At 29.8% G+C, this 13574-nt stretch overlaps 2 protein-coding genes across 2 annotated transcripts; both read left to right on the top strand.

The window, feature by feature from the left end:
• The first annotated feature begins 888 nt into the window (after positions 1 to 888).
• On the top strand, positions 889 to 5313 carry LOC107624923 (DnaJ (DUF3353)). Its single transcript, XM_016327411.3, has 5 exons — positions 889 to 1063; positions 3044 to 3210; positions 3402 to 3505; positions 4123 to 4576; positions 4962 to 5313. Exons 2-5 carry the CDS (start codon positions 3065 to 3067, stop codon positions 5116 to 5118), a joined length of 861 nt encoding a protein of 286 aa, XP_016182897.1. The 5' UTR covers positions 889 to 1063; positions 3044 to 3064; the 3' UTR covers positions 5119 to 5313.
• Positions 5314 to 9992: 4679 nt separating this feature from the next.
• On the top strand, positions 9993 to 10795 carry LOC107616543 (uncharacterized). The gene has a single exon (XM_016318499.3). The coding sequence runs from the start codon at positions 10040 to 10042 to the stop codon at positions 10559 to 10561; it is 522 nt and encodes a 173-aa protein (XP_016173985.1). The 5' UTR covers positions 9993 to 10039; the 3' UTR covers positions 10562 to 10795.
• The last annotated feature ends 2779 nt before the right edge of the window (positions 10796 to 13574 follow it).

Below are 13574 nucleotides of genomic sequence, written 5' to 3'. Positions count from 1 at the left end.
TTCAATCATATCAATTCTCATACATCCTTCAGAGTCATCAGGGTGTTGCAATGCCTCTAGCACATTGAGAATGCATTATAATATATAATGTTCTACGGAGACTTGTCTCCATCTAATCGTCAACAATAGTTGAGAATCCTACTACAAAACAATGTTACAAGATTGTTTTCTCAAACTTTTTAAAAATAAGCCTTAACTCAAATTTCACAAACAAAAAAAGAAACCACTAAAGTACTTTGTAAAATAAAATATTTATCAACTTAAAAAGTAAAGTACTATTTTGACTCCAAAAGATATCATTTTTGAATAAATTGTTCTAAAAAAATAATATTTTAATTCTCTAAATATAATATCAATTTGACAAAATATACCAAATATAGAGAGACACAAAAAAATACTTTAAAAATCAAATTTCAACATTTCTTTTAAATCTACGTAAAAGAAAGAAGAATAATTATTTAGATCCAAATTTTATAATTTTACATTAAGTAAATTCTTCTGGCAACCTTTTTTCTAGTGGATGGAAAAATAATTAGAAAAATTTGAAAAAAGGGTTAGTAAATAATAATAGATTTTTTTCCTCAAATTTTAATAGTATTTTTTTTATTTTGGTTTCTTATGGTATCTCCCAATCCAATAGATTAAGAACTAATCTGCTGCGGTACTAAACTCCATTTAATGATTTGCTGCTAACCAATCGGTTGCTATATGCACAAGGCTTTTTATTAAATTATAAATAAAAAATAATTAATTTCCTAAAATCCTAAATACGTATGGACTAAAAGTTGGCCCAATCCCTTGCGGAATGGGCTTGGCCCAATCCCTTGCGGAATGGGCTTGGCCCATACCTGCTTGGCTGCTTAGAAGCCTAACCTGTATTGCAGCTATTTGGTGGCCGAAACGATAACTTACTGCCAAAACCGGACCCAAGTGTCTCCACTTAAAACCCCTCCGCCCAATCCCTCCTCCGCCGTCGCTTGTTCCGCCGTCGCCTCTCTTCTGCCGTCGTCTCTGTTCCGCCTTTCTAACCCCCTGTTGACCACTGCTTCTCTGCTATCCTCTGGTTCGGTTCTTTTTTTTTTCTTCTTACCTATTTTTATGCTATGGGGATTTTGTGCTAAAGTTTCAATTTTACTTCTATTTCACATATTGTGAAATTTTTGTGCTAAAGTTTCAATTTTACTTCTATTATAATGATTTTTACTGTCATGAAAAGCTTGTGTATCTTATCTGTTATGTAATTGTGTGCATCTCTTTACTCGCTCCATGTTTCTCAATTTGAATTGGCAATGGTTATATTCAAAATGGGTGGCTTTCCCAATTGCCATGAGTCAAATGGAATTAGAGAAATTCAATACATATATCTATGTACATTATTATTTTATGGTATGTATTTGCAGAGATAAAAAGAAAAATTGGCATGTGATGAGTTGATATACTGATTTTGCAGTGTTGACAACATACTCCGCTTATCTAATGCCAAATATTTAATTAGCTCAATTTTAATCTCATGTTTTAGTTTGTTTTGGGGCATTATTTAAGAATTTAATTTTGGTGTACCGTAGATAAAAAACAGTTTTATACATGCATCCAATTATGTAACACCACATCAGGAAAAGTAACTACCTTTTATATTGACGCGTGAATGGTCATCTAAAAGAATAGATATGATTAGATAACTCCATAAAACGTTTTATATTGTCAATGTATCAAAATTAAACTTTTATTTATTTATTTATTTTGGATTTTTGTTACATGAGAGTATATATGATGATCATTATGGAGAAAAATATGATAAAGATGCATGTATATAAAAACGGTTTTGTTAGGTAGACAATGACTTTCGTAAACAATGTGGACAATGGGCTTTAAAATTGGTCCAATAAGGTAAAAACACACTACACTCCTACGGAAATCACAAGTGGAAAAGGGAGGTTACCATATGCATAACTGCATTATTCACTAAACTCATTGTCTTCCTATACTTTTCCATATAAAAAAATGAGATTGAAAAAAGAACGTATGAAGTGCCTTCTATTTGATAAAAGCAAGAGTATAGAAATTTCTTCTGCACTCCCCTACTTGATACTCTTTCTCTCTGGAAGTTACATATGTGTTTCAGATATTAGTGCTACTACAACTACACTGGCTCTCTCACACTATGATTTTACTTTATCCAAGAAATACAAAATTATAATTTTTCAAGGTGTAGGGGCAAGCTGATACAAGATATGCCTTGTAAAATAATTTATTTAGGAGTGATGAAAAGACCATTGTCAATGATAGTTTCCTTGCCTCATATATAGCCAGGAATGCATTTATTATTATTATTTTTATTATGACATACTATATATTATATATATTGTGGTATTCAAGTAAAGGAAAAAGAAATAAAAAAATTGGCATTGATCAAATCACTTTAAGACTGAAAGATTGGAGGGAAAATTAATCAATTTCAATAAATTTTGCCGGGAAAAGGGATACTTTTTAGGATAGTAAGTAGATGAGTCAGCTTCTGATGGTTTCTACTTGTCAGAGTTAGATACTTTAGGTGCAATTAGTTTGATTGTGTTTTGATATTGGGGCAATGTAGAACGGAATTGTCCTTCTCAATTGTAGGGGTTAATTGGCATCCATAATAACGTTAATTGTTTGTGGTTCCATAGTTATCTTATGCGTCTGGTGGCGATGAGCAATTCAAATAATAACGAGTTGATAAATGAAGGTGTTTGTTGTTCTGAACAACTATATGAAGTGGTTAGAAGTTGTAAACAGTTTGGCTCAAGCAGGAGTTAAATGGCTTTTACTTCTGAGAAGTTTGGGAGAAAAATAATTTACTAGTTGCATACTCATTCACAGCAAAAAGAAAGTTGAACGAAAATGGTTATGAATCTGTAACATTTAGAGCTTGGCAATCTTAGTCACTGTTCACACAAATGATATGCTTGCATCCATTGCTTTATAAATCCTGTTTATCTTATGTATCTGGTGTATCTTTTTTGTTCTCTTTGCTTCAAACATCAATTTCTGGTCTGATATTTAGGTTAAAGGAGTTCTTGCACCAATGAGACTATCGGGATTAAGTAGTTCTTCCTCAGGATGTTGTCTCCAACTACCTACTTGTCACTTGGGATCTCAGCGTATTCGAATTGCTGCCTTTTCTGGGGCTGGGAAACGTAAACAAGAAAAGGAGTTTCTCCAAGAGGAAAGGTACTCGACATATAGTCTGTTCTTGTTATTATCACTTGGGGCTAGTTTGGTTTGGGATAAAAACAGTGGTAAAAAGTAATAATTAGCTTCTATGCAATTTTTAACACCAAACTGTACTGATCCTTGATGACTGGGTTGTGCCTTGTTAAATGTTAACTAATATACAACTTCAACGACTTGCCACTTCACAGATCCAATATGTTGTGTTCTAGACTAAACCTCAATAAACGACGAGTTCACTTGGTCAAAAGTGCTATGGATGCTTCATATGGTGATATGGCAAATGAATCTGCTGGTAACTTTGATTCTTGATAATTCTATAATTTTAGATGTTGTGATATAACAAATTTCACTGTAAGGCACAATATTTTCAGATGTGAGTTAGTTGGTGCCCTTTTTTTTTTCTCCCAATGCACCAGTTTCAGTGAAAATAAAGCTTACTTCAACATTGGTTGTATGATATCATACAAGTTTGTTCTCTCACGTATACAAGGCAGGATACTTCAGTGTTTTTGTTTGTCATTTAGTTAAGTTGATGCAAACCCTTTTTATCAGTCATTGTTTAAGCTCATCACCCATAGCTTTAGCATGTCTTAGAAGCTGAACCTGCATAAACAAGAATTATACTTAGGAAGCTAGGGAGTCTGAGAAGCTTGGGGTCTTAAGATAAAGTATAATATTGTTTCTAAATTCACGTCTTTTCTTTTTTTACCTCAAATTACTATTTTCCTGTCCCCTCTTCTTTTTGCTCCCTCTTCTTTTCTTCTTCTTCCATCTTCTTTTTTGCTGGAAATCTGTGCAATATGATAACTAATAACTTTATCTTCCATCTTATGCATATGAATCATAATGCTTTGAATCCTTTGAAATTAATAAGATGATTGTTTAGCCCTCAACCTTATTATGTTGCAGCAAATTCAGCTGTTTTCCCAAGAATCAATGTGAGGGATCCATACAAACGACTTGGAATAAGCAAGGAAGCTTCAGAAGACGAGATTCAAGCAGCAAGAAATTTTTTAATCCAACAATATGCAGGGCACAAACCTAGTGTTGATGCCATTGAATCAGCGCATGACAAGATAATCATGCAGAAGTTCTATGAGAGGAGGAACCCAAAAATTGACATCAAGAAAAAAATGAGGGAGGTGAACCAATCCAAATATGTTCAGGCTGTAAGAAACAGATTTCAAACTCCATCCCAGAAGTTCATTATCAAAACATCGTTGGCATTCTTGGTTCTCGGAGTTCTAACTGTTCTATTTCCAACCGAGGATGGGCCAACACTTCAGGTTGCAATATCACTGGTGGCTACAATTTATTTTGTGTATGATCGGTTGAAGAGCAAGATCCGGGCCTTCCTTTATGGGTATGTAAAAATGATAATATGTTTAAATCTTCAAAATCTATTTAGAATATACTTGATTTCATTGCATTCCCTTTAGATCCATGATTTAGTACATTCTAGGATTAATTATTCTAGGGTTTTTTTATAGTTTTATTCAAATTTTTTTTTTATCATGGTCCTGTATAGCACACAAAAGTTTCAAACTAGAATCCTCTAGTTGAAAAATATTTGTACATTATGGTGACTTGATTAGAAATGTTTAAGACGAGTTCTATATATATATGATATGGCTTCTTTCAGAGTTAATGAACAAAATGGTTACCCTAAGCATGCACCATGTATATCATTGCTACATGTGATACTATTATAAGGTATCCATTATAATTAAATCTTGTTTTTCATATAGGGCTGGAGCATTTGTTGCTTCCTGGTTGTTGGGGACCTTCTTGATGGTGTCAGTGATTCCTCCTATACCTCTGATCAAGGGACTACGAGCATTTGAAGTGACGACATCCTTGATAACGTATGTTTTATTATGGGTGTCATCTACTTATCTTAGGTAATTACTTAATTTACATATGGAACTGAGATTTTGAGCACTAGAACGGTTTTCTCAGTGGAAATCTGCAAAAAGTTATACTGCTTATCTTATTTTTACGGGGAGCCTTTCTTTTCTACTGTGTAATTTATCACTATCATCCTCAGGATTTTGTTACTTCTTTTGTATGGTATGGTAATTTTGAGTTGAGCCAGTCAAATATGTTAATCTCCAGGATATGGGGTATGGGAAATGGGAACTAGCATGTTAAGTTTAAGAGGGAAGAACCACTCTCCTTAAATACAACATCAAGCATCCATACTACTCGATGTGGGACTTTGGGCATCTCACGGTACCCAAGTCCCTAACATAGCATTCTTTTAGTTTCTTTAGATAGTCATATTTCTCAAGTCGTTTAGTATTATTAATTTATTATACAATACATGGGCATGAATGATGCTTGTAACTATGATTATTGTTATATCAAGAGCAAATTACACCGAACTATATTAGTTTTCTTTTTCTTTTTCTTTTTTAATTATAGTTGAGATAAAAATACAAAGACAAATATTTTTTGTCCCCACTTTTGGGATTATCCACAACCAAATAATTTTGGGTTTATTGTCTTTGTATTTCTATCTCATTGAATGCATCCAAACGTTTTGTGAAATTCATTATTACTTTCTATTTGTCAAGGTGGCATTGAAACTAAAATATGCTGAGTTGTGAATTTTCATGCTTGTTTTTTGGGTCTGGATTTGTGTTGAATAGATGACATTTTGCTGTCAGTTAGCTTTATTTTATTGCGGTATGCTTGTCATGGATGCAATTGGTTATGTAGTTAGAGTTTTGGGTATATGATGTTTATTATTAATTATTAATGTGACCTTATAGCAAACCAACTTATGATGGTCTAGTAGTTAGTTCATTCGTCTGCTTGTGCAAGTGTTGGCGGTTCGAAATCCAGCCATGTGTATACAGGAACTCATTGGATAGTGGTAAATCTTTAAATGGAACTCTAATTTGTGATAAATTAGTTCTTAGTCTGTTGGATTTGGGAGATACGGGGGAGAAAAAAAGTGACGTTATAGCATTCTGTTGTCTTATTGACACTTCTTAATGGTGGTATGTAGATCTCACCATCATTGATTCCGTTTTAATTCAAGCTTCTTTTTAAAACATGATTTAGACAACCTTAGGTGTGTAATAATCAATAAAATTGATTTGTATGTATACTCTAGAAATTGATTTTATAGGATGAGCTAAAAGAGTGTTTTTTTTTTTTTTTTTTTTTTTTTCAATTTTCAAAAAGCTGTTAAAATGCTATTGATGCTGTGACATCAAGAGATACATAGTGACAGACTACATCCAGTTTATTTAGATGTTACTTAGTTTTGTTGTGTGTTATAATTATAATTTATAAGGCATTCTATATCGAAGTAAATTATCATAAATCTCCACATTCCAACATATGTCTAAACAAATTTTCATGACTATAAAATAATCATAAATCTGTTGGAGATTATTTCTATATTGCTGTAAATAATTATAAATTTTCATATTCTAACACGTAATAAACAAATTTCATATTTACAAATAATTTCCTTAAAAATTTAGCATTAAAAATATTAAAGAAAATCATGATAGAAAATGTTGTGCATTGAAAGTAACATGGTGTTTGGAGCCTGGAGGGCACTCAGGAGTGGATTTTCTTAATTTTTTTTTATTGTTTGGTAAAATATGATTTTTTTTTCATATATATATTTTTTAATTTTATTTAAAGAAAAAAAATTAAGAAAAATCATTTCCTATTCATATTCAACTCCTTGACCATCAGTCACTAGATGTAAGGGTGCACAAGGGACCACTCTCACATTAATAGGGTTGAGGTCCCCCCCCCCGCGCGGGAACTTTGATCATTTGATGGTATCCAAAATGAAGATAGTGTTTTCTAAATGATTTCTTTAAAAAAAGGAACAAATGTTTAGATCAAAATAAAAGAACACATATTCTATTTTAATTGGTTTATAGTATATATCTAAGAGCTAAAAGAAGATATGCTGTATGAATAATCATTTGCCGCCTATTGGTATCTCTTTCACAACTACTGGGGATGTCTAAGGTCTAAGGACCATTTAAGCTCGATATAGGACTCAATTTGTTCTTTGATCTTCGAGTTTTATAATTATGAGTCAAGTTGGTCCTCTTGTATTAATTTAGGAAAAATGATTAATTGCATTCACATTTATTATTTCTCGATGCATCAGCTTATATACCTAGGGCTAGCAATATATACTCTACCTGCGGGTATCCAATCCGGACCAACCTGTTCGGGTAGGGTTGTCTACCCTACCCGTTGTGGGTAGGGTAGGGTACGGGTTTAGTGTATATCCTATCCTACTCTACCCGCACCCTTAATATATTATATAATATATATGTAAAAGTTATGTATATAGTGAAGAAAGTGAATCTTGTATTCACAATCTTCTTCTTATAAAAATTTGAAATAATCACTTAGTTGATAATAATATTATTTGTAATTTTATGTTGGATTTCTTTAAGATTTTATTGTTTTTAATTTTAATTTGAACTTAGTTTTTTATTTTCTATTTTATTAATATGTATGAAATTTGGAATGGTTGAATTTTATATTTATTTGAATTTTTTTTTTGTTTCTGCGGGTAAGGTCGGGTAGAGTAGGGTTTAGAATTTTAGAGTGCGATAGGATTAGGGTTAAAAAATTCTCAACCCGCAGATAGAATAGGGTAGAATTTTAAAAAAGTTTTTAACTCGCGGATAGAATTAGGATAGAGTCTAAACCCTACCCTATGCTATCCATTCCTACATATACCAAAGTGGCTATAAGCCTATAACGTCATCACTCATCAGGCTTTATATATTGGTAGAGTCAAATCCCAATCCTCAAAATATATTCCATAATGTTAAGAGATAATAATTTAAAATTATTTAATTTAATTTAATATTTATAATTTTATATATATAATATTTAAAATTATATATTTAATATATCTAATATTATGTATTTATTTTAAAAATAAGTAATATATATAAAATAAGATAATTTTAAATTGATTTAAATTAATTTCTATTATTTTCTAAATATTTATAAAACACAATAATATTCCTCGCTTTCTGATGTGGTCGTGCACAAAAAGGACTCAACTCTGAATTCAATCAATCAAGTACTCAAAAGAGAAAAATAAAAGTAACACTGATCTTATGGTAGTTAAGCTGATCAAGTTGGAAATAGTTTTGTTTTTATAATTGAAGAGTTGTTCAACAACTCTACTATTTTTATTACAATTGGAGAATTAGCTTGAGTTATGACACACGTGTTCCTGGTTTATGTTATCCACAATTGTAACCAATGCTCTACCTTACAAAACCATTAGAATACTGTGAAGAGGAGTGCTAATCTGTGAAGAGAAGTGTTAGAGAGTTAGCAAATTTTATAATTTGTAATTATTAATTAGTTATTATTAATATTTTTAATGGTATGAGATTATATTTAATAGTATGAAATTATTTAATTTTTTTATTTGTTAAGTATTAGCTAAATTTTAATAAAAGTACTGGTTCTTAAATTTTCTCTAGTGTGAATTAATTCACCTTATTCGTGCCAAAATTTTATGTCTTGAAAATGATATTACTGTGTGAGAATTTTCTTAGAACTTTCAGCACTCACAATTTTATTAGTACTTTTGTTGACTTATCATAGAATACTAAGCATCTATCTTTACATACTTGATACTTATGTCGATGATCTCTCTCTTTCCCCGTGGATAAACCATTAATTTGAATTTGATAAAATTTTTTTTCTATTTTTATTAATAACTCTTTAACGGTTTCTTTTATTAACAAAAGACAATTTGGAATCATTTTTAGCGAAAATGATATTTTACAAATTAATTTGATATGATTCTAAGAGCAACTCGGCTTTTGAAATATCATTTTTAATATTTTTAAAAAGCGAACAAATTTAAAATTAAAATTTATATTAAAATTGATAAATAAAATAAAACCAGCATCACCTCCTTGATGAAAAACGAATAAAATTTTATCACTTTTATAATTATCTTGATGGAATAATTAAAATAATATAAAATTTTAATTACATTGAAACCACATATTAAAGTGATAAATTTTATTTTAATTTTAAATTACTATTTATGATATATAGTTCTATAAATACTAATGTGTCATTTTGTATGACTCAAAATAAAATTGAACCTAAAATTAGCATTGGAAATGCTCTAAAATATTATTACGCCAAAGAAGATTTTAATATGTTTTAAAAAAAATCATGTGTACACAAAAAAGCTACTATAATATATACACATGTATATATATAAATATATGTAATGTTTAATTAATTTTTAATATTTATTTTATATTTTAATATATATTCTATATAGGTGACTGATTTATGGATTATTTTTTTAAATATATGTAATATGATGGATTTTGTTTTAGATTATTTTGTTAAATTTTAATAGAGTAATTATTTAAATAAATCTCTAAAGTTTTTAAAATCGAATATTTTAGTTACTTAAATTTTATAATACACAAAATATTTTCTAACATTTGTTTCTCTTAGATAATACAATTTTTTTCTAATTTAATTCGAAGAGTGAAGTACAAAATAATTTTTTAAGAATTAAACAAATCATAAAATTAAAAAAAATTGTATTTTGTAATAAAAATAAATATTAAAAATTATTTTATATATTTTAAAATTTAAAAGACTAGAATATCTAATATTAAAACCTTAGTGATTGATTTGTGTAATTATTCATTTTAATATTTTCGAGAAATTGATTATTGGTGTCTCTCTATATATATGTCCGGTATTCTTACTACTTTCAACTACCACAAAATCCTCTTATTCCTTCCATAGTTGCTCTTTCTCTTCCACATTCATTATTATGACAAAGTTTAAGAATTCTCAAGTTATAGTGCTCTTTATCCTTCTTCTTCTCCTTGTAATCACACCCCTTTTACCTTCTTCTCTAAGACCCACCTACATGTACTTCATATCCAATTTCCTCATCATAGCACTTGGTGCCGAGGCAGGCCTTCTTACGGTTATTTCAAGGCCGTTAAACGAAAGAAAACACGTTAATTTTATAGCTCAGAAGCCTCTTATTAACAAAAGTATTACTGTTGAAAAGCTTGCATCTGAGGAGAAGTTTGTTTGCGTCGCAAAAGTGGAAGAAAAGGCGCGAAATTGCGGTTCAATGCCGAGCATTTTCTTCATTGGAGGTGACGATGCAGATGAGGATTATGAATATGATTATGATGATGATGATTTGAAGGCGGAAGATGAGATTGGAGGAGTTGATAATGGGCAAGAACTGTTTGCAAAAGCTGAAGCCTTTATTGGGAACTTCTACAAGCAATTGAAGATGCAAAGAGAAGAGTCTTGGATTCATCACAAGGCCTATTAGGATTACATTATTGCATGCTTTCATTAAATTACAAGTTGTATGTTTAATTTTTTATTTTTTACTTTTATGGGGTTTGTAGTATAGATGTTATAGTAGAGATTTTAAATTTTGATTTTGATGATCAAGGTCAGGGTATTTACTAGGTAGTGTTATAATTAAATTATATTATGTTCCAATAATGGAGAGAATTTTAGTGTGTATTTCATGCAAGAAAGAGAGCTGAGAAAAGAAAATGCCAAGAAATGAAAAATAAAAAAAGAAAGAAAATCTTTCTTAAATTTCAATTTTTTATTTCAATATTCACTTTTTTTATTTTGGAATCGCTACTATTTTAACATTTAAATTCTAATTGTGGCTTGTGAGAGGGTGTTCAATGGAAATGAGTAAATTTTCAGAAAACTTTATCTACAAGATCAAGACTTTCAAATTCTAAAACTCACTCAACAAGAAGGATCCTTCTAATTTTTTTTTTCTTGAGAAGAAAAATCTCAACTGAACAGAGTGGAGTGGAGCATAGTTCAAGCGGAAAAAAAAAACCTAAAGCTAAATATCCATATTAATATCAACACCACACCCTGTCAAGGTATACAAAAAAAGGTCATTTCTCATATCTACTTTATGCCCTACTAGAGATTTTTTTTTTTGTGTGAATCATTAAGAGTACAAAAAATTTAGACTTTTTTTAATTTTTACTTAATCTTCATTTATATAAAACTTATTCAAACTTCTTATTCACTTTTAATTTGAATCATGTTAGTTGTTCAATTAACATTTACTTTTTATATTTTTTTTATAAAAAGATGTCCTCAACGACGATTAGGGCTGGAAGTGAGTCGAGTTGAATCGAGGTAGACCAAGTTTAAACTCAACTCACGAAAATTAAGCTTAGTTCACGACTCGACTCATTAACAATCGAGCCTATATCGTAAGCTCAAGTTCCGCTCAACAAAAGTTCACGAGTTGGCTCAAATAATAGAAACATAATTTATAATTCTATATTAATAAATTATAATTTATATCTATTAGAAATATTAAAAAAATAAATTTTATATATTATTTATCTATCAATTATAATTTTTTTATGTCCTACATCAAAATTATATATAAAAAATGACTATAAAATTTTAAATAATTAAATATATATATATATATATATATATATATATATATATATATATAATTATTAATACGAATATCTTATATATATAATCAAGCAAGCTCACGAGTCAATGAGCCGAGCTTAGCTAAACTCAAATTCGACTCATTTAATTTATGAGCTTAATTCTAAACTCAAACTTGGCTCATCAGTTCATGAGTCCAGTTTATCGAATTATTAACAAATCGAGCTTAAATTGACTGAACCAGCTTGACTCATTTCCAACTATAATGATGATATACAAAATGAGATAGAAACATTATTTGACTAGGGTCGTTGCATATGATGTATTTTATTAGTATTTAATGGAGTTGTAGTTCTTTCCATTAGTACTACTTGAATCTGTTTTGATATTTATTTGGAGAATAATGTTACATGTCCAGTAAATATTATTAAATTTAATCTAGTCAGTATTTAATTAATAATAATTTGTACTTATATTTATAAAAATTTTACACACTAAAAATATATAATTTGTATCTATATTTACCAAAATTTATAAATTAATACAATTTATATCTATATTTTTTTGAATTTTGTATATATAAATTAGTAAAATTTATTTATTAAAGATAATTTAGTATTTGTACTGATTAAATAATGATAAAAAATACTAAAAATTTTTTATTCCCAAGAGTTTTTTATTTTTTATTTTATTTTATTTTCTTAGGTCATGGAAGCTTAGCTTTGACGATGTAGCCAACTTGAGGATATTTTCAGGCAACAAGAGTGATGAAATTAATTAATTAAATGAGATCTTTCCAAAAATGTAATATTTAATTTCATGCTTAAAATAAAGGCCAGCTAGTGGTCGATGGAGCCAGTGGCATGCGAAGAAAAGATATATTAATTTTTGGAGTAAAGGACAAATTCGTTGCTAACCTCTTTTTTTGGATATTTTTATCCCTAAAGATTGAAAAATACATTTATGTCCCTGATCTTTTTTAAAACGCGAACAAATTGATCTCTCCGTTGAAGTGATTCTGTTGGACTCAACGAAAAACGCTGATGTGGCTCCCGTGATGTTGACCTGGCCGTTACGAGAGCACATGTGACATGTAGCTTTTTAAAACAGGACATATTAGTCCTCTCACACCAAAACGTGTAGCTTTTCAAAACAGGACAGATTAGTCCTACTATACCAAAACGACGCCATTTCTAAGCTCTGTTTCTCAGCTCTGTCAAGTCAACTGTGAACAATTCCCATTAACCCCTCTTCGTTTCTTCAATAAAAAATCAAAACCCCTCTTTGTTGTTTGATTGTGCTATTGGGTTAGTGTGGTGGTGAGGGGTAGGAAATGGAAGATATCAAGCATATTGAAAGGCTCTATAAACAAAATAGGAAGAACATGTTAATAAAATCATGAATTAAAAAGATAAAATAAAGAGGATCTATTTGAATTATTTATTTATGTATTGTTCTTAAGTATATTTACTAACAGCAATCGTCAATTTTGTTTCTATCTTTTTGGTAAAGAATTTAACATCAATAAAAAAAGTTATATACACATTCTCATTAAAATTGTGAATTGCAATTGCCAATTATGACCCTGAATGGACGGTAACCACTCTCCCTATTAGATTCTCATACTCTACTTTCTGGAACCCTGCATCAGCAATCATTGATGCAAATTTCTCCTGCAAATTCAACATAGAATAGGATAATTAGGATAATACCCATATGCAAAATTTCTAGACATGAATATATCAGATTATTAGAGCAATTTCTGCACAATGCTTAGTATGATAATAGTATAATACATAAACATGCAAGCATAAGCAAATATTCAAAAATTGAAGATAAAGCTCCATGGTAGAAAAACAGATGATAATGTTGAGTTGAATAATTGAGTTTAA

The sequence above is a fragment of the Arachis ipaensis genome, chromosome B1, assembly GCF_059453495.1.
Source record: "Arachis ipaensis isolate K30076 ecotype BB chromosome B1, ASM5945349v1, whole genome shotgun sequence".
Lineage (NCBI taxonomy): Eukaryota > Viridiplantae > Streptophyta > Magnoliopsida > Fabales > Fabaceae > Arachis > Arachis ipaensis.
Note: the sequence above shows the minus strand (reverse complement) of the source record. Positions and strands in the feature narration are given on the sequence as shown.